This window comes from Parasteatoda tepidariorum, chromosome 9 (genome assembly GCF_982258835.1).
Source record: "Parasteatoda tepidariorum strain Cologne lab strain chromosome 9, Ptep-v5.0, whole genome shotgun sequence".
NCBI lineage: Eukaryota > Metazoa > Arthropoda > Arachnida > Araneae > Theridiidae > Parasteatoda > Parasteatoda tepidariorum.
Genome location: NC_141763.1, coordinates 17,944,798 through 17,967,382, shown reverse-complemented (window position 1 = coordinate 17,967,382; position 22,585 = coordinate 17,944,798). Strand labels below are relative to the sequence as shown.

The window sequence follows — 22,585 nt, the reverse complement described above, 5'->3', positions numbered from 1 at the left end:
CAAATGCACAAAATTCTAAGAATTCAAAACAATCATTCAAATCCATATAACAACTTTTCGTAAAAAAAAATTACATCTTTTTAGTAAATACAAAGTCATTAAAATAAATTTGAATTCAAATAAAGACTCATTAACTGAGACTCATTTTTCAATTAATAACTAATAACAATAATAAAACAATAAATCAAAAATCGTCAAATAAATTCGTAATATATAAATTCGTGAAAAAAAGCGCTTTCGACAAAATACTAAAATAGAGATCTATCGACAAAGACTACTCATTTCTGCCTAGCTTAATAGTATGAGATTGCCGCAGCTGAATAGTTATTTCAGTTTCCGTTTTTAAAAGCGCCATAAGTTGAGCCATCTCGGCTAGATTTGGCATGTGAAATTTTTAGCGGCAATCATTGGTCGATTTTCCAGCGCTGCCATTCGGAGAGTTGTAATGAGGCTTTTTTTTGTCGCCGTGTAAGAGAAATATATATATAGATCTTTCTTTGGAAAGATCACAGATAGATGCCATTGAATGGTGAACATTGATGAAGCAATGAGGTAAGATTGATGAGGTAGCTGAACATGAAGAAAATCACCTTCATGTGTAGGAAATAATTTAAATTAAAAAGAAAAAGGCATGCTACCTCAGTAATGTTCTAAAATCAGTTTGGAATGCTTATGGTAGTGGTTGGAAGTAGAGCACTACAAGTAGTGAAACTACTGTAGTCGGTACTTTTTTCGTAGTTTGTAGTTCAGTGTTCTACTTTATTTCTTTAAATTAATGTAGTGAGTAGTGCGATACAAAAAAAAGTATTTTATAGGGATTGCTGGCTACTTTTATCGTTAGTTTAGAAAAAAAACATAGTTTCAACGTAACAAATTTTTTGAATTTGATGTGTTCAATTCTTCGCTGGTCCGTCAATGAATGTAGTAAAAATTACCCTGCGGCTGCTGCTAAACGTTACCAGAAATTGAGCATTAAAAATCACGCATAACTAATATTTATACCTGCCATTATGAAAAATAGATAATTAACAACTTTGGTCACTCTTCCACGTGTGAATACACACTCGTGATGTTATTTCAATGAAATGGAGCATATTTTCGATGTACTTATTTTTTTAGAGGAATTAAGGAGCATTAAAGACTTACAAAATTGCAAATACTAGATTATTCCTAACATTTCTTAAATTAAATATTCGATGTCGAGAAAGGCATAAAAAGTGGAAGGTTCGAAGAACTAATTCGGAAAAAAAAATAGATTAACATAAATAAAAACTTTTGAATAATTCCTTATGTTTATATAAGCCAATTTTTTATTAAAAACAATTTTGAACAAGGGTACAAATCAAGTTCCCAAGCAAAGTTAGTCTCCTAAAAGAAGTTAAATTATTCCTAACATTTCTTAGATTAAATATTCGATGTCGAGAAAGGCATAAAAAGTGGAAGGTTCGAAAAACTAATTCGGAAAAAAAATAGATTAACATAAATAAAAACTTTTTAATAATTCCTTATGTTTATATAAGCCAATTTTTTTATTAAAAACAATTTTGAACAAGGGTACAAATCAAGTTCCCAAGCAAAGTTAGTCTCCTAAAAGAAGTTAAATTATTCCTAACATTTCTTAGATTAAATATTCGATGTCGAGAAAGGCATAAAAAGTGGAAGGTTCGAAAAACTAATTCGGAAAAAAAAAGAAACATAAATAAAAACTTTTTAATAATTCCTTATGTTTATATAAGCCAATTTTTTTTATTAAAAACAATTTTGAACAAGGGTACAAATCAAGTTCCCAAGCAAAGTTAGTCTCCTAAAAGAAGTTAAATTATTCCTAACATTTCTTAGATTAAATATTCGATGTCGAGAAAGGCATAAAAAGTGGAAGGTTCGAAGAACTAATTCGGAAAAAAAAGAAACATAAATAAAAACTTTTTAATAATTCCTTATGTTTATATAAGCCAATTTTTTTATTAAAAACAATTTTGAACAAGGGTACAAATCAAGTTCGCAAGCAAAGTTAGTCTCCTAAAAGATGTTAAATTATTCCTAACATTTCTTAGATTAAATATTCGATGTCGAGAAAGGCATAAAAAGTGGAAGGTTCGAAGAACTAATTCGGAAAAAAAATAGATTAGCATAAATAAAAACTTTTTAATAATTCCTTATGTTTATATAAGCCAATTTTTTTATTAAAAACAATTTTGAACAAGGGTACAAATCAAGTTCGCAAGCAAAGTTAGTCTCCTAAAAGATGTTAAATTATTCCTAACATTTCTTAGATTAAATATTCGATGTCGAGAAAGGCATAAAAAGTGGAAGGTTCGAAGAACTAATTCAGAAAAAAAATAGATTAACATAAATAAAAACTTTTTAATAATTCCTTATGTCTATATAAGCCAATTTTTTATTAAAAACAATTTTGAACAAGGGTACAAATCAAGTTCGCAAGCAAAGTTAGTCTCCTAAAAGATGTTAAATTATTCCTAATATTTCTTAGATTAAATATTCGATGTCGAGAAAGGCATAAAAAGTGGAAGGTTCGAAGAACTAATTCGGAAAAAAAAATAGATGAACATAAATAAAAACTTTTTAATAATTCCTTATGTTTATGTAAGCCAATTTTTTATTAAAAACAATTTTGAACAAGGGTACAAATCAAGTTCCCAAGCAAAGTTAGTCTCCTAAAAGAAGTTAAATTATTCCTAACATTTCTTAGATTAAATATTCGATGTCGAGAAAGGCATAAAAAGTGGAAGGTTCGAAAAACTAATTCGGAAAAAAAATAGATTAACATAAATAAAAACTTTTTAATAATTCCTTATGTTTATATAAGCCAATTTTTTTATTAAAAACAATTTTGAACAAGGGTACAAATCAAGTTCCCAAGCAAAGTTAGTCTCCTAAAAGATGTTAAATTATTCCTAACATTTCTTAGATTAAATATTCGATGTCGAGAAAGGCATAAAAAGTGGAAGGTTCGAAGAACTAATTCAGAAAAAAAATAGATTAACATAAATAAAAACTTTTTAATAATTCCTTATGTCTATATAAGCCAATTTTTTATTAAAAACAATTTTGAACAAGGGTACAAATCAAGTTCGCAAGCAAAGTTAGTCTCCTAAAAGATGTTAAATTATTCCTAATATTTCTTAGATTAAATATTCGATGTCGAGAAAGGCATAAAAAGTGGAAGGTTCGAAGAACTAATTCGGAAAAAAAAGAAACATAAATAAAAACTTTTTAATAATTCCTTATGTTTATATAAGCCAATTTTTTATTAAAAACAATTTTGAACAAGGGTACAAATCAAGTTCCCAAGCAAAGTTAGTCTCCTAAAAGAAGTTAAATTATTCCTAACATTTCTTAGATTAAATATTCGATGTCGAGAAAGGCATAAAAAGTGGAAGGTTCGAAAAACTAATTCGGAAAAAAAATAGATTAACATAAATAAAAACTTTTTAATAATTCCTTATGTTTATATAAGCCAATTTTTTTATTAAAAACAATTTTGAACAAGGGTACAAATCAAGTTCCCAAGCAAAGTTAGTCTCCTAAAAGATGTTAAATTATTCCTAACATTTCTTAGATTAAATATTCGATGTCGAGAAAGGCATAAAAAGTGGAAGGTTCGAAGAACTAATTCAGAAAAAAAATAGATTAACATAAATAAAAACTTTTTAATAATTCCTTATGTCTATATAAGCCAATTTTTTATTAAAAACAATTTTGAACAAGGGTACAAATCAAGTTCGCAAGCAAAGTTAGTCTCCTAAAAGATGTTAAATTATTCCTAATATTTCTTAGATTAAATATTCGATGTCGAGAAAGGCATAAAAAGTGGAAGGTTCGAAGAACTAATTCGGAAAAAAAAGAAACATAAATAAAAACTTTTTAATAATTCCTTATGTCTATATAAGCCAATTTTTTATTAAAAACAATTTTGAACAAGGGTACAAATCAAGTTCCCAAGCAAAGTTAGTCTCCTAAAAGAAGTTAAATTATTCCTAACATTTCTTAGATTAAATATTCGATGTCGAGAAAGGCATAAAAAGTGGAAGGTTCGAAGAACTAATTCGGAAAAAAAAGAAACATAAATAAAAACTTTTTAATAATTCCTTATGTTTATATAAGCCAATTTTTTTATTAAAAACAATTTTGAACAAGGGTACAAATCAAGTTCGCAAGCAAAGTTAGTCTCCTAAAAGATGTTAAATTATTCCTAACATTTCTTAGATTAAATATTCGATGTCGAGAAAGGCATAAAAAGTGGAAGGTTCGAAGAACTAATTCGGAAAAAAAATAGATTAGCATAAATAAAAACTTTTTAATAATTCCTTATGTTTATATAAGCCAATTTTTTTATTAAAAACAATTTTGAACAAGGGTACAAATCAAGTTCGCAAGCAAAGTTAGTCTCCTAAAAGATGTTAAATTATTCCTAACATTTCTTAGATTAAATATTCGATGTCGAGAAAGGCATAAAAAGTGGAAGGTTCGAAGAACTAATTCAGAAAAAAAATAGATTAACATAAATAAAAACTTTTTAATAATTCCTTATGTCTATATAAGCCAATTTTTTATTAAAAACAATTTTGAACAAGGGTACAAATCAAGTTCGCAAGCAAAGTTAGTCTCCTAAAAGATGTTAAATTATTCCTAATATTTCTTAGATTAAATATTCGATGTCGAGAAAGGCATAAAAAGTGGAAGGTTCGAAGAACTAATTCGGAAAAAAAAATAGATGAACATAAATAAAAACTTTTTAATAATTCCTTATGTTTATGTAAGCCAATTTTTTATTAAAAACAATTTTGAACAAGGGTACAAATCAAGTTCCCAAGCAAAGTTAGTCTCCTAAAAGAAGTTAAATTATTCCTAACATTTCTTAGATTAAATATTCGATGTCGAGAAAGGCATAAAAAGTGGAAGGTTCGAAAAACTAATTCGGAAAAAAAATAGATTAACATAAATAAAAACTTTTTAATAATTCCTTATGTTTATATAAGCCAATTTTTTTATTAAAAACAATTTTGAACAAGGGTACAAATCAAGTTCGCAAGCAAAGTTAGTCTCCTAAAAGATGTTAAATTATTCCTAACATTTCTTAGATTAAATATTCGATGTCGAGAAAGGCATAAAAAGTGGAAGGTTCGAAGAACTAATTCAGAAAAAAAATAGATTAACATAAATAAAAACTTTTTAATAATTCCTTATGTCTATATAAGCCAATTTTTTATTAAAAACAATTTTGAACAAGGGTACAAATCAAGTTCGCAAGCAAAGTTAGTCTCCTAAAAGATGTTAAATTATTCCTAATATTTCTTAGATTAAATATTCGATGTCGAGAAAGGCATAAAAAGTGGAAGGTTCGAAGAACTAATTCGGAAAAAAAAATAGATGAACATAAATAAAAACTTTTTAATAATTCCTTATGTTTATGTAAGCCAATTTTTTATTAAAAACAATTTTGAACAAGGGTACAAATCAAGTTCCCAAGCAAAGTTAGTCTCCTAAAAGAAGTTAAATTATTCCTAACATTTCTTAGATTAAATATTCGATGTCGAGAAAGGCATAAAAAGTGGAAGGTTCGAAAAACTAATTCGGAAAAAAAATAGATTAACATAAATAAAAACTTTTTAATAATTCCTTATGTTTATATAAGCCAATTTTTTTATTAAAAACAATTTTGAACAAGGGTACAAATCAAGTTCCCAAGCAAAGTTAGTCTCCTAAAAGAAGTTAAATTATTCCTAACATTTCTTAGATTAAATATTCGATGTCGAGAAAGGCATAAAAAGTGGAAGGTTCGAAAAACTAATTCGGAAAAAAAAAGAAACATAAATAAAAACTTTTTAATAATTCCTTATGTTTATATAAGCCAATTTTTTTTATTAAAAACAATTTTGAACAAGGGTACAAATCAAGTTCCCAAGCAAAGTTAGTCTCCTAAAAGAAGTTAAATTATTCCTAACATTTCTTAGATTAAATATTCGATGTCGAGAAAGGCATAAAAAGTGGAAGGTTCGAAGAACTAATTCGGAAAAAAAAGAAACATAAATAAAAACTTTTTAATAATTCCTTATGTTTATATAAGCCAATTTTTTTATTAAAAACAATTTTGAACAAGGGTACAAATCAAGTTCGCAAGCAAAGTTAGTCTCCTAAAAGATGTTAAATTATTCCTAACATTTCTTAGATTAAATATTCGATGTCGAGAAAGGCATAAAAAGTGGAAGGTTCGAAGAACTAATTCGGAAAAAAAATAGATTAGCATAAATAAAAACTTTTTAATAATTCCTTATGTTTATATAAGCCAATTTTTTTATTAAAAACAATTTTGAACAAGGGTACAAATCAAGTTCGCAAGCAAAGTTAGTCTCCTAAAAGATGTTAAATTATTCCTAACATTTCTTAGATTAAATATTCGATGTCGAGAAAGGCATAAAAAGTGGAAGGTTCGAAGAACTAATTCAGAAAAAAAATAGATTAACATAAATAAAAACTTTTTAATAATTCCTTATGTCTATATAAGCCAATTTTTTATTAAAAACAATTTTGAACAAGGGTACAAATCAAGTTCGCAAGCAAAGTTAGTCTCCTAAAAGATGTTAAATTATTCCTAATATTTCTTAGATTAAATATTCGATGTCGAGAAAGGCATAAAAAGTGGAAGGTTCGAAGAACTAATTCGGAAAAAAAAATAGATGAACATAAATAAAAACTTTTTAATAATTCCTTATGTTTATGTAAGCCAATTTTTTATTAAAAACAATTTTGAACAAGGGTACAAATCAAGTTCCCAAGCAAAGTTAGTCTCCTAAAAGAAGTTAAATTATTCCTAACATTTCTTAGATTAAATATTCGATGTCGAGAAAGGCATAAAAAGTGGAAGGTTCGAAGAACTAATTCGGAAAAAAAAATAGATAAACATATATAAAAACTTTTTAATAATTCCTTATGTTTATGTAAGCAAATTTTTTATTAAAAACAATTATGAGCAAGGGTGCAAATTAAGTTCTCATGCAAAGTTGGTCTCCTAAAAGAAGTTAAATTATTACTACATTTCAGAAGTAGTTTGTAGTCACAACATTTAAAAAAAAAGTAGTTGTAGTTAACTACATTTGTAACAAAGTAGATGTAGTAAACTGCTCAAATAATGTAATTTTATTGACCATTGTTAATAGGCGGTGAAATGAGAAGTAACACAGTACACAATTGAAAAGGCGGGGCAAAGCTCTAAAGTAACGCCCACTTTAACGTCTGATCTCGTTTAACTTACTCAGATACTTAGTTCATTTACTGGAAAAACAAGTTCCTTGACATTGAAATATCTTTTGTTTTACTCTTACTTTCTAAGAAAATATAGGTTTTTACCACTTGTTTAAGCAAATTTTTCAATTCCCTAATATTTTAATATGACTAATTACAACAAAATCGATAGTCACAAAATTGAACGCGTTTTGCTATAGACTGAGATTTAGTAATAATAAATTGGGATAAAATTTTGAAACTCGAAAAAATCTTGAAAAAAAAATACCTAAGTTTTATGATTTTGTTTTGATCTTTTTTTTTAAATATCAGGTAGATACTTTATGATAGCCTGTTTATGTATTTTTTATATCACTTTGTTCGCTTATTTCTCCTTGATTTTAATCAATACTCCAGCTGTTATATTTTATACTTTATTTTAATTACCGTCATTAATTACCGTTACTTTGTGCAGCGGGGGCTACTTTCTGCAATTTCGAATTCGGCATTTTTCAAGTGCTGCTATTCAGTATTATGTTTATTTCACGTTAAAAATGCGTGGAATTTGAAGATAGAAGTCTCTTCTAATACAACAAACATTTTTTCGAATTTTAAAACAATTTCAGAGTGTGCTTCGTTCATCCAATGTCAACAATTTTCTGAGGACGTCGGATGTCGAAAAGTGTGCGTGGAAACTTTAGCTGTGAAATGCAAAGACGTTGATAAAACAATTGTCGTAAGTGCAAAATTTTTTATTTGTACATTAATAAACAATTATATTATGTTAGCGTTAAAAAAAAATTTAAAATTAATAACAAATAAACGGAAAATGAAAAAAAAATGCACTGTGGGGCTACTTTGTGCAAAGTTTCATTCGTTTTTTTTTTCGACAGAAAAATTGTCAGACCTTATAAAAAAAGTACCTCGAAAGAGAAATTACCTTGATTACACTTAAGAAAAGTTGCAACAATGTTTGCAAGCAGTTACTGGTGGTATGTCGATTGCAGAAGCTTCTCGGAAGTACAAAATCCACAGAAATACTATCTCTAATAAAATTCACAAGAAACACGTGAAACGTGCTGGTAAACTATTATTTTTCTTCTAAAGAATTAATCAAACGATTTAACACATAAAAATATATCTTATAGGACATCAGGTGATTTTGACAGAAACTGAAGAGCAAGTTCTGTCGTGTTCATTCAAGCATGTTATGTTCAAATTTATCAATATTATAAATGTTAATGAATATGTAATAACTATTATTTTTGAAATATCATCCATTTCAATGATAAAAAAAGTATATGGTTTCCTTTTGTTTAAACTCAAATGTTTTGAAATAAACATTCTTTTTAAGAAAAAATTCTTTAAAAAAAATGGGTTTTTTTAACGCTGAAAATTATTTTTAAACTAATATCTTTACATATCATGATGTTTTTGTCTTTAAAAATGTCAACAATTAACTTTTTTAACAATTTTATATCAATATTTTACTAAAAACATGATTATTAAACTGAATTCCTATCGCTGCATAAAGTAGCCCCATTTGGGGGCTACTTTGTGCAAGGTATGTTTTGACTTATTATTCGTAAATATTAAATACAAATAATGCCAATATTGATCAAATTCACTCATCTGAGTCCAGTTATGAATATAATATCGATAAATTTTACTAAAGTTTGAATTAACATAGTTTTTTTACATGTCAAAGTTCAAAAACTGCGAAATCCTGCACAAAGTAGCCCCGAATGCTCATGAGCGAAATGCACGAAAAGCTCATGAGCGCGAACCCAGCCTAATCCCGCGAAACTGCAATTCTTCTAAAATAGCTTCGCAATCAGATCTAGATTCTTTAATTCATTTCACCTTTCTCTTATAAAATATTTCCAGCATTAAATCTTTAATTTCTTCTATGCTTTACATTTTCATATGTAAGATGCCGTGATAAAATAGATTGAAAATTTTATTATCTTATGCATTTAACACTGGTTAAGAAAATAAAATTACGTCATTTAGAAGAATTTTAAGATGGGACCCTCCCGAAAATTGACCGTTCATTATGATGCTTTAATTCGGTAATTCATTGTGTTTTTAATTAAAAACATTATAAATGCATAATCTTTTTGTGAATTGTCTTCACGACAAATTTTTTTCTTCATTATATTACCTTTATAATGTCATTTAACTTTTATATGACGCTTTTTTTTTTTTTGTACTTTGAGAAGAAGATTAAACATACCCACACATGCGACCTATTACGTCAGCTCCAGCTTTCCGTTTTTTTTATAAATTATTATTAAAAATAAAATTAGCAAAGTTTTAATTTGATCAACTTCCTAAAAACTGACTTGCTCCCAATGATGCTTGAGTTAGGTGATTTGTTTAGTCGTTATGTAAAAGCATTTATACGCCATTATCTTCTTGTTAATGGCCTCCTACCCCGAATTAACCCTTTAATGGGCCCTTTACTTCTAGTAAAGTTAAATTAAAGTATTTTTGGAATTGAAATTGTTTTAAGAACAGTAATTGATATATAAAAATAAAAAAAACTCATTTAGTTTATAAAAATGCCATTTTTTTGGTGGTAAATGTATTTAACATGACCTATTAGGAACTTACTGACTTTTATTTTTCTTTATTTATTAAATAAATTCCTTAAATACTACAAACTTCAAAAGGAATTATGCATTTTATAACTTTTATACGTTTTATAAGAGTGACAAATGGTTACCAATTTTATTCAAACTCACTTCAAGAAAGCTAAAGTTATTAAAAAATGGAAACCTAAACTAAAAGTGGTAAAACGTGGTGATAAGTATACTTACCACGGCCTTCAAAAGAGTTAAAGTTTCATTTTTAAAATAAGTATATTTTTAATTGAATCTTTTTTATTTTTTATTGCTTTACATATATGTATTAGAAAATAATTTCCATCTAATTTGATTGCATCACATTTACTCTTCATTTATGAATTTAAACATAGCCACGTGCACCATATCTTATTTTACCTTATTTAATTTATTATATTTTTACTTCATTTGGTAAAATTTTTCTGCTAAAACTCGCCAATTACTATTACAACAAAGCGATATTTCCAATAAAGAGACTTTCGACGAATCAGCATCCAGCTCAAACCTTTTCTCACTCGCCAAAATCTCAGATCAGATCGTTTCGCAAACTCTTCGCTCATTCATCCTCTGTAATTCTCACAATTTTTCATAATCATCTTAATTTAGTTTTTGGCTACTGAAACAAAAATAAAACTTAACCTTACAATACCTTAAAAACAGACAAATGAGCAGTATTAATACCCGTCCAATACTACTGACCGTAAACGTCAAATTTTTGACAACAAAAAAATCAAAAATTTTATAGGTTATTAAAAACTTAATAAATTTTAAAAGCTATGAATGCAGTTTCTCTTATTCTAATAAAGTTTTTAAAGTATTGAGTACTTGAATTATCAAAAAATTATCTCTCCGTCATTATAAGTTTGTTAAGAACAAACATATAATGAAGCGAAAATATATAAGGAACGAGAAAAAAAATTATCTTAAAAGGAAAAGGCTGTAAAAGGGTGCTGCAGGTGTTAAAAACTCTTACGCCGGCTCAGGATAGTTGTAAACGAGAAGGCTAAGATGTAACAAGTGAGAATAAGCGTTGGAGATGCTGAATTAGTAGTTTATGACACATCAGCCTAATAATGATTTAAAACAAAGTTGTATTTTTCTAAATTATATATTTTTGAGGCTAATTAGAAAATTCAGTTCTTTTGCAAAGTGCCTTCCTCCCTTTGCAATGCGATTAGATCGCATCAGCGCAATAATGATCTGAAACGAAGTTGTATTTTTCTAAATTATATAGGTTGTAGGCTAATTAGAAAATCCAGCTCTTTGCAAACTGCCTACGTCCTTTTGCAATGCAATTATTAAGCTCACTGCATGTGCCGATCGAATAAGGTCGGCAGTTTCTGAAGAGCTGGCTTTTTTTCAATAATTACCCTTCTCTCCATTATAAAGATCTTACTCCAAATATGGCGCCAAACATTACTCCAATTCGATTATTTCAATTAGATTTTACCCCCAAGACTACGGAAAGGAAGAAAAATCTAATATTAATAAATTCTTTAAAGTTAAAAAACATTTTATGAGTTAGCATTTACTAGATAATGTAATGCTTTTAATTATATTTTGCATTCATAATTGTTTCTCTACATTAATAATTTAAAGACTACACGTTTATGAAATTAGTTTATTGAACCAGTTCATTTTTACACATTGAAACATTGGTTTTCATTTTATGGGTATCCATATCTATATGAAAAGAAATAACAAACGCAAAATTAGCAGTAAAAACGAGAATTAAAGTGTTTTTTTTAACTCAATTGATTACAATACTAAAAATTCTCTTTGAATGAGATAATATTTACCGTGTAACTTAGCTCATGTAAGTCATAATTCCATACCCTACAACCGCTACGAAGTTTTCGTAGTTAGTATGACAGGTATAGAAAAAGTTGTGATTTCTGGTTTTATAAATTTTATTTTAAAGAATTTCGAATACTTCGATACATAAATAATTTAAACCACATGTATGACAAGACCGTGTAATCGGTACTATTTAGCACAAATTTGCAATATTCTGAAACTTCTCCAATTTTTTCGACACAAACTTTCTAACTTCAAAAAGGATAGGAAACGTCTATCATGTCTATGTCAACTGCATATATCATGCATGCAAACTTTGAAGAAAAGAAAAATGTTTGTTCTACGGGGTAAAGAACTGCTAATTTAAAACTGATGTTTCATTAAAATTTAGCTAACACTTAAAAACACTTTCATAGAGCTAGCGAGCCCACCATACGTATGTTTAAATTATTTTAACGTTATGATAATCATAATAATTTTAAATCTCATACATTTAAACACAAATAAAGAGTCGATATCTACATTTTACATCCACATTAAATATAAAAATAAAGTTGTCCAGAAAATCTGGAAAGGTTAACAGGTATGATAGATGCTTTTTTTTTATTTAGTCCGAAATTTTATAATTCACATGTATTTAGTCTCTCTGTTTACAATATAACCAGGAGGTAAGGTGAGCTCATTTTCACTATTGAGTGCCCCCGTCGATGTTGTGGCAGGACTTGTGGTGACTTTGACCTGCTGAGAAGGCTTGTAGGCGGGATTCAGAGGCATGATTGGTGTGGTCAAACGGTCTTTCAGGATCATTGGTGACAAAGCTCGAGCTAGGATGGCAGAAGGGGGATCCTGACGTGTGGGGGGACGACTGTAGAACATAACGTTCACGTTTGGTTGAATGATTCCTGCTGTATCACGGGCTGAAATACAAGAAGGAAACGTTAGATTACGTCATAAGTGCATTAGAAAAACCATAAACAAAACGTTACCGGGTCTAATTCAAAATGAAATGCCACGGTCCCGATTGAAAATAGTATTTATTAATTTCAAAAGTACAACGTTTCAAAAAATTTCTAAATGGGCAATCCCATCACCTCCTACATCAGAAAGCCTCCACACGGTTTCTTATAAATAGTCAGCGCAGACAATTTAAAAAATGAACCAGTTGTGCGCATGAACCCAAATTCTACTTTAAAAGTAATTGAGAGAAATTTATTATATATATATATATATATATATATATATATATATATATATATATATATATATATATATATATATATATATATATATATATATATATATATATATATATATATATATATATATATATATATATATTTGAGAATTGAATATGTAGTGATTGACAAGTAAAGAAGACAAATCAATCATATTCAGAAATCAAACAAATTTTTAGACTTTTATATTTTCCACCACTTCCTTCTTTCTTTTAGATTTTCTATTAAATAGCTCTTTCGTGAACTGGTTTACCTTCATAGTGGTCTGATCGGACTACTTTTAAAAAACCGTGTGGAGGCTATCCCCCGTGTCGATACATTGTTTTCAGCTAGTTTTCAGGCATCGGAGGATTCTTGGATTTCAGGCATTGAAGAATTTTTAATTGGCATTTTCTGGAATATCCTTTAAATGTTTGGTGCAAGCCATTTTTGAACATTATCAGTTTGGATGTTTCTTCACAAAATTGTCAAGCGTGGAAGCAAAATGTCTGTGCGTCTTTGTTAGAACTCAAAAATGGTCCGGAATTCTCTGAGTTGGGAATCATTCTCTGAGTTTAGTGAACAATTCCATGCAGTTTCTGCTGTGCAATCTCGTAGTGATGTCAAAAAAACGCCTATTAACCATAATATTTGACTTATACATAACCTTGATATTTGATTTATTTATTCTAGCTCTCGTGGAGTGAGGAGACGTCGTGGTGTGCTACTCGAGACTTAGCTTCCTTGCTTCAGGATCGTAATGAAATATCCAAGTCTGTAAAAGCATTGTTTAGAAAAATGAGGGAAATTTTGACACATTCCTACTAGGTGCGATTTTGACGTCCAGAAATATTTTAGACACTAGCTTTTAACATACATTTTTCATCTGCTTATTGATTGTTGAAGCTTTGCAAATAGTTCTCTTATGAATCTTAAATGTTTGCATCAATAAATGAACATTCAAACGACAGTCTAAATTCAGGATTTCAGTCACACGCATCACATTTTTGTTGGTGGTGTTCGTTGATGACTTTTTAGAGTGAGTTTCATCGTTGACTTTTTCACTGACTTCCAAATGTGCCCTATACCGCCGAAAGATTTATAGCTTTGATAAACAATCATCCTTCCTAGAGCTCGTCTTTAGTAACAAGTTCACGCCGAGGTGACACACCGGTGGGTCACGTTAGATTGTCTCATTGGGCGGCGCACCGGAGTAAAAACTGGTAACAAATAAATTTCATTTTTTAGTTTTTTTCCGGGAATAATAAGAATCCATAACTACCAATTGTTTTTAACGGATGCCATTTTTATATTGAATTGCTTCTTCGCCGTGATAAATTTCCTTACAGTGAATTGTTATTGTTGAGAATAGATGAACTCCTCCCGAATATTATCTAATATTGAAATAGTTCTTCTACCAGTATTTTCTCTTTTCCGTCCCTCTTTCAGGCGTTAAAGAAAACTTTCCACTTTGCATTTGGCAAATTTTTCAGGAATTTTTCATACCGCATGTGATTGCTTAAGACATGGGCGCGAATGTTTAGAAACTACATGTATCGCACGCACAAATAGCAGTGACGTACTATCGCATATGCGAATCGCATGCAGTGAGTGTGCACAAAACGTGATCTTAAACACTTATTTTGTCGAGCACCGTGTCGTGACTTGAATTTGAAAGGAAAAAGAAGTAACACATAATTTCCTGTTATAACTCACCGGATCGTTGGAGATGACTTAATAAACCTGTATGCCATATCTCACTAAACGTAGGTAAAACTTTAGAATATTGAATAAGTGTTATATACTTATAATAGTTACTTTAGAAAAAATAACATACAAATCATTAGTTTAAGTGACAAGAGAGCTTTCAAAAAATAACCTTATAAAACCACACTTACTAGTGAGTATGGCGGGTGAAAGTGTGAGCCAGATTCTCCCCAGAGTCTTTCCTGAATCACTCTTCCGGTTTTTGACGCATCGAATAAGGCAAAGAGTCAGGAGGGGTACAAAAGCAACACACATAAGCAAAAGGACGAACCTAATCATGTAACAGAAAGAAACAATTCAATTTCAACACAAATTCAGCAAGCAAGGAACATTTAAACTGTGACCCATAAGAGAATCATAAATGGTGTTAAAGAGAATGATTAAGAGAACGATAAAAAAATTATAAAGAGAACGACAAAGAAAATGATAAGGCGAACGATAAAATGAATGATACGTTGAATGATAAAGATAATGAAAAAGGAAACGATAAAAGAATGATGAAGAGAACGATAAAGAGAATGATAAAGAGAATGATTAACAGAACGATAAAAAAAAATGATGAAGAGAATGATGAAGAAAATAATAAGGAGAACGATAAAGAAAACTATAAAATGAATGATAAAGAGAATGACAAACAGAACGTCTGAAATGAAGGCCATAGATTGTTATTAAAGTGATATTTTATTTAAGATTCTGCACTTAATATTAAATTAATGATTATAATTATAAATATTATTAATAATAAATTATTAATAACAAATTAATTAATAACTATAAACATTAAATTACTTTTTTTAAATTTTTAATCCGGAATTAATTTTTGGCTGAGAGAGTCTCTTGAAAGTTAAAAACTTGATTATAGTTATACCAATAAAAGTAATTCAGCTTATCCTGTAAAAATGCCTCTATAGTCTTTAGTTTGACATCTTCTCAATGCAAAGGTTTTATTACATTAGTAGCACCCTCTAATAATTGACACTAGTGCACACCTCTAATAATTGTGAAATAAACCGAACAGATTTTCTATAAAGCGTTATTCTTGACTAAAGAACCTGCTCATTTGTATTTTTAACCTTTTTAATAAATTTAAATTATTTATAAATAATGGTAAGCAAATTTATTTTAATAAAATATAAATACATTACTTTTGCAGGTTTTTTTTTTTCAAATTTTTTTAAAGAGTTGTAATTGTTATTTACTTTTCTGCTTCGTACATGCACTCTTCTTCCGTACAGTACGCCAAATTAAAAACGTTACACTTTTGTAACTTTGATCTAGTAATCAGATTTTAACGATCAGCAATCAAGTTTTTAAGTTGAAAAACTGGTTGTAAAATCATTTCATATTTAGCTAGCTTTTGGGAGGAGTAAAATAAGTTCTCATTATTTTTAATTATAAGTTATTCATCACTATATTTTTTTTTGTGGGTAAAAGCAAAATATCATATGTACATGTTACATCTGTTTTCTTTTTTTAAAAACTTATAGTCTTAAATATTTTAATCTTCTTAAATACAATTTTTATTGAAGTTATTTTCCGGCCAATCTTTACTATTTAAAAACAAAGTTGCGAATAAGCTACAAAAAAGTACCAAAAATTTAAAAAAAATGTGGTAGAAAATTTAGAGATGGATGCCTAAATCGCTTGTAATTTTACCACTTTAATTGTAATAAATCTATCTTAACGGTGCTTGTTGTAACCCTTTTAAATATATGTTCTAAGGAAGTTTGGCGAAAAGTATAACACTCTAAAAATAACATTAAAAGTGCGAAAATCTGAGCCGTTGCAAGGCTTAAACTATGTAAAGTGCCGTGGACTACAAAAAACTGATACTAAATAAAATACAATTATGAACTGGAGTATCAGTTCTTTATTGCAAAGAATCTCATTTAATATCAATTTTGTTTGTAAAAGTAAAATGCCACTAATGTTGTCTGTAAAACATTGATGATTCTGTTTATGATTCTTGCTTAAGGAATAACTTCTCATCTTCTGATTCGTGTGATCTGCTTAATCACCATATATGTAATTTGTCCATATATGTAAATAATGTCCATATATGCAATAATCACCATATATGTAAATAAATTTTGATCTGAAGATCGGAATTTTAAGTTCTACGATTGTTGTAAATTAAATGGTGGCAACTTAACCTTGAAACTCACAGAAGAATGTCGGGCATGCGCAAATAGGATATGGGAGTGATGAGGTGGCGCTGTTGTCGATGTGTAGAGTGCAAAAAACAGTCGATCTGCTTAGAAGGATAGTTGATGTGTGGCGTTAAAGTAAGGAGTTTCGTTTCCATCCCTCTAAAGCATGTTTTCAAAAGGCGATCAGTGGTCGTGGCTTAAAATCGAGGTTGCCCGTGGCAAAAATGCAACAGAATGCTGTCGAGGATTAGTGGAAGCCTGTGGGGCAAATACTTTACTGTATGGGACAGTAGCACGATGGGTTCAAGCATCTCGTCTTTTTTCGTCATTAACCCTTTTGAAAACATGCTTTAGAGCGATGAAAACGAAACTCCTTACTTTAACGCCACACAACAACTACCCTTCTAAGCAGATCGACTGTTTTTTGCACTCTACACATCGACAACAGCACCACCTCACCACTCCCATATCCTATTTGCGCATGCCCGACATTCTTCTGTGAGTTTCAAGGTTAAGTTGCCACCATTTAATTTACAACCCTCATATGACTGAATCTTAATGGTTCGACAAGGTGACCTTAAATATGCTAATTAGTTGAGGTCACCCTCTCAAACGTTTAAGTCCTAGAACGTGAAGATCGGATCATTAGATCAACAGTTACTTAGGGTGGCCCTTTTTTTGCGCATTGTACAGAATGAATATCCTATCAATAGTTCAAAAAAATGGGCCATGGTGGATCTTGGGTTAGAATACCCTTGCCGTCTGGCTAACCGTGGGAGGTTTTCGTGGGTTTCCTCACCATGTCATGCAAATGCGGGTTAGTTACATCAAAAGTCCTCCACGAAGGTAAATTTCTCCCGATACTTGATCCAAGAGTTCCCTTGTCTTCTGGATTGAATTCAAAATTACATGGCTACGGAGTTAAGCATTAGCGGTCGTAAAACCAAAGAATTGAGTCGGCTGTTCAACAACGGTTATAAAATAAAATAAAATAGTTCAAAATCTAATACTATTTTTTTCATCTTATGATGACACAGTATGATTTCCATGTGTTTGTAAGCGATGGTAAGAAACTAAATATAGATTTAGGAATCACTTTGTATTCAAAAAATAGATTTAAATTATATAGTATTGCGTAGAATCAAAACATACCAGAACCACCAAGCAGTGAAAACGTAAGCCAGGGCCCTTCAGCTTTTAGTGTGTAATATCCTAGCCAATCAGGAGTCATCTGAAAAGAAAAACAGAGGAATCAGGATTCATAACAAAACGCTTTTTTATTTAAAAATAATAATAAGCAATTTAAAAACAACATTAATTTTTCACAGCTATTAGTTCAATGTGTTTAAAATTTTAGAATTCGTCATTGAAAACTGATAAAAGTAAATTACAAAAGTTAGCATACGCATACATTATATTCTTCGAGTTAATAAGATATTAACTCCTTGCAATGATGACTAATGAACTAGTCATGTTTAATATCTACTACGAGAGATTAAAATTAGAAGCTTTGTCGAGTACATTTTTCTTTCAATTTACTTTTAAAAACAACTTGATAGAATGTTTTGATTTTAAATATAAATAATTTGCAATGTAATTATGGTGACAGTTACAATTGAATAATTAAATTAATAAAAAGGAATTGAATTTTTACCATTTTTTATATTTTTTGTCACCTGTAGTAAACAAGGTTATCTTGTTTCTGCAAAATTAATTTCTAAAATTAAGAGTTTCTGCAGCCATCTCCCGTTATTGCTTCGCATCCCTCTTGAAAGGCGATATTTTCTTAAGAAAATATGTCATATTGTTTTTAAAATATATATTTATCATAACTTTGTGCAATTTTTTGTCAATATGTTCATCGGAACGAAATGAAAGATTAAGTGGATTGAAAAAAAAAAAAAACAATCAACTATACTTGTAAATATAGTTAACTTAGAAATAGAATGTGTTGCACTATAAGAGGCACTTTTACTTATTAAAAATATCTAACGTAACCTTATGTATATCATGTAACAGTTCAAATTGGAAACGATTTTCATCTTCTCTAGTCTTTTATTTTTTTAAAAAAATGTTGGTATAAATGATAAGATTGATTTGGCAACATCTAATCTTTTGCACTTTTTTTCTATTTTTCTAATTTCATCTAATAACATTTAATCTCAGCATTTTTTTCTAATACTTATGACAAGATTTTGTACAGCAAAGCAAAATATAATGCAAAGAAGAAAAAGGGAGAAGAAATTCGAGAAAAAAAACTTTATGAACAAACAAATATTGCACTTTCAGCGTACCAAATTTTAACTCCGTAGTTTGGATTCCTGTGACCTGTAGATCAGCCCGTATGGTATTTTTTATGTCAAGTTTAATTATTAATAATTCACGAACTAATTAACGAAGGCTCAATTTAGTTAAAACATCGGACATCCTGTTCATTTTTCTACACACATTTGTAATTTGAGTTTCAAAATCTTGTAATTTTTACGAAGCAAAACAATATGTAATGTAAAGTTGAACACTCAAAACAGCGATGGCGGCGGCCTCTATGATTTTATAATGTAGAAATGTCGAGAGAAATATTTTATTTTATAACTAGCATTGAATAACCGACTCAATTTTTAGGTTTACGACAACTAATGTTCAACGGAGCAGCCTTGTAATTTTTAACCCAATCCAGAAGACAAGGGAGCTCCTGGTTAGAGTATTGTTAGAAATGATGATGGAACTAACCCGCATTTGCGTCACATGGTGAGGAAGACCACGCAAACCTGACATGGTTAGCCTAACGGCAAGGGGATTCTAACTCATGATCCGTCTACCACTGAGGATATTTCACGTCAGCACAGTGATTGGTGCAAACTGGATGTGGATTTCGTATCGAACAGTCACCGCTGAGATTCGAACCCGGTTCAGATCATTGGGAGGCGAGCACTCTATCCCCTGAGCCTGAGAGATATAATATAGTGAACACGATATTTGGTTTCGATATTTGGTGGTGGCTCTCAAATCTAAGTTAAGTAAGAGACGTAGACGAAAAAAAATTAATACTTCAACAAATTCGATGTGTGGTACGTGGCTATATTAAATTAACTTACATTAATTAACATTCTCACCTATGTGGAGAAACTTAGCTCAAATTTAACAAGTCATTTAGCTTGCAAACAATTGGCTGGAGTTAACGTCATAGGTCATATATGTGGGTATCTGTGATCTTCTTCTTAAAGTACAATTACCCAATTGAAGCTTTAGACTATTTTTTTTCCTACTTTATAACAATTAGGAGATATTATGTTATAAATGAATATGCTTATAACATATTTTAATAATTATTTTCTTTGTCTTCCCTTATAGGTATGTATGTCTTTTTTAAACGAACGCATAATGAGTTTTGAACAAAGTGTGTAAGATTAGTAAAGTCATTTGGTGATAGTAAATTTAATTTTATACTAGCGGAAATTTCCTTTTAAGCAACCACTATATTGTTCAAAGATTTATTAGCCCTCAGTTCTCATGTTGATACACTTTCTTTTCAATATAGTTTACAGTCATGTTAATAATTGTATTGAAAGTTTGTTTAACATTAGTTACTACTATTAGATTTTTCTAAGACGGAACCCAGATTAAGCTTTCTGTGAAAAAACATTAACTTTTAGCTGAATAAGCTTTCTGTGGATTAGTTACTAACACATTATTTATTAGGGTATTTATTTACTAAATTAGATTATTTTTTTAAAATGTTTAATTTAAACACCATTTTTTTTTCTAGGGTGTGTTTAAAATTTTAACTATTTCTGGTAAAATTGAAAATTTAGGTAAAACTAATGTATTTACAAACTTTTTAATTCCAAACATTGATGGCATTTGAAATTTTTTAAGGGTTTTAATTTGGTAGAAATGTATAGAATGAACTTTCAGAATTTTATTTATGCCTCTCAGCTGAAATTTAATATTATTTCACAAACTACTAAAATATAAACCATATTCGATTAAATTAATTAAATAATTTTTCTGCTAAATATGTGATAATTCTTCGAATGCAGTCACATGTCAAAGAAACAACCTGTCTATTCGATAATTTTAATACAGTTCAGTTATTAAATTGTAAGATATACAATTTTTGGCATAATTTTAAAGTATTTAATTTTACATGTCATGTACAACTTTTCAAAATGTACCACGTATGGATTAAAAAAAGAAGAATTAAAAAGCACAAGTCGAAAACTTACCCGAATATTGTTTTTGCACGCTATCCCTTCTGCATGAGGGCCATCTTTTCCAGCAACAGTCTATAGATAGAAAATTAGCACACTTACATAGCATTCACACACTGAAAATTAGCACACTTTCATTGCATTCACACATAACCCATTTCTATTCACACAACAAATAGCACTGTCATCTTTAGTGCAACAGTTGTTAATAACAAAAAAAGTCACTAGCTTATAAAGTTACGACAACAGAAAGACACGTTTAAGGTTTGAAACTATCTAAAGTGTTGCTACGTGATATTTAATAAGGTATTAATATTTTCAAACCTCCTTTATTTACGAACGTAAAGAAGAAAAAAAAAGCAACATTAATGCCAATGAGAAAAATAATATTTATCAAGTCAAAAAGAAATTTTTAATGTTTTTCCTTCACAGCCATAGTAACATTGATTATGTAAGCAACAGGAATCGATAAACGATGAAAAGGAAACTTCCCAAAACTGTAAATGAAGCGATGCATATTTTATTAAAGTCTTTTGAAAGACCTGAATTACAGGAGAAAATGAAAATGTGTTTGGATTGATTGATTGATTAATTAATTGATCCGCAAGAAAGTACTTTAAGATGAATTTTGATCGAAAAATAATGGCTCATATTGATTTTAAGATTTGTCTTTAAGCCATTTTGACTGAGTTAAAGATATTTATTACACATATTTTTATTATATATTTAGCGTGCTTGTATGGCAAAAGATGCATTATTTATTCCAAATTGACTATATGTCACGGAGAGAAGATATTTAAGATCCCATTTATTTATTTTTTCATAGTTTATGGTGCTTTACTTGACGCTGTTCAGTTGAAAGAAAAAGGCTCATTATTTATTAAGTGATACGTATAAACAGTTACGTAATTCCGATAACAAATACTTGTATAGATATATCATTTTATCAATAGGAAGCTTTTGCACTTCTATGTTAGCTTCCGTACGCTGCCGTACGTACGATTCAAGCAACTGCGCATGCTCGCTTTAATTTTAGATGCAACGTAACTTTACGTTATGTTGGCGCTAATAAAGCTACAAGCACACTGTTTTTAGCTGTTAAATGTTGTTTTCTGCTGAAGCCCGCCTTTGAACTAAAAACATGGAAATGAAATGCGAAATTTGAAGAAATATATTGATTAAATTTAGAAATGAATCACGTGATATTACAACAATTGATTCACTCACTAAAAAATAATTTTATTGGTTTTTGATTAATATTATGGTTATCTAATTGCACTAGTTTCATAAGAAACTAATTATATTTTAGTTATTTTAAAATTAGACGCCCGGTGACTGAGTGGTAGTGCTTCGCGCTCCCGTGCCACAGGTCCTGGATTTGATCCTCGAGTCGGGCAAGGTTGACTAATTTTCATCCCTTCAGTGGGTCGATAAATGAGTACCAAGCATGCTTGGTACACATTTATCTTGGCACACTGGGGATTTCGCTTTCGGCTGACCACCTAACATCTGGTTCTGCACCCCAGAGCCCAAAGGTCAAGAAAACTGAGATGGGCACAGTAGGCCTTGGCGAGGCT

General features: G+C 29.6%; 1 protein-coding gene across 1 annotated transcript; it reads right to left on the bottom strand.

Moving 5' to 3' along the window:
- Nucleotides 1-11,476: 11,476 nt before the first annotated feature.
- Nucleotides 11,477-21,381, bottom strand: LOC107441784 (uncharacterized). Its single transcript, XM_043054354.3, has 4 exons — nucleotides 21,024-21,381; nucleotides 17,950-18,028; nucleotides 14,779-14,918; nucleotides 11,477-12,583 (listed from the first exon to the last, which is right to left on the bottom strand). The coding sequence occupies exons 3-4, from the start codon at nucleotides 14,900-14,902 to the stop codon at nucleotides 12,294-12,296; spliced, it is 414 nt and encodes a 137-aa protein (XP_042910288.1). The 5' UTR covers nucleotides 14,903-14,918; nucleotides 17,950-18,028; nucleotides 21,024-21,381; the 3' UTR covers nucleotides 11,477-12,293.
- Between the last annotated feature and the right edge of the window lie 1,204 nt (nucleotides 21,382-22,585).

Bases quoted from the DNA above. Each gene is read 5' to 3' on its own strand.
- LOC107441784 (XM_043054354.3), bottom strand. From the start codon at position 14,902: ATGTGTGTTGCTTTTGTACCCCTCCTGACTCTTTGCCTTATTCGATGC. The intron at 12,584-14,778 runs GTAAGTGTGGTT...CTTGTATTTCAG, and splicing joins TTCACCCGCCATACTCACTA to CCCGTGATACAGCAGGAATC.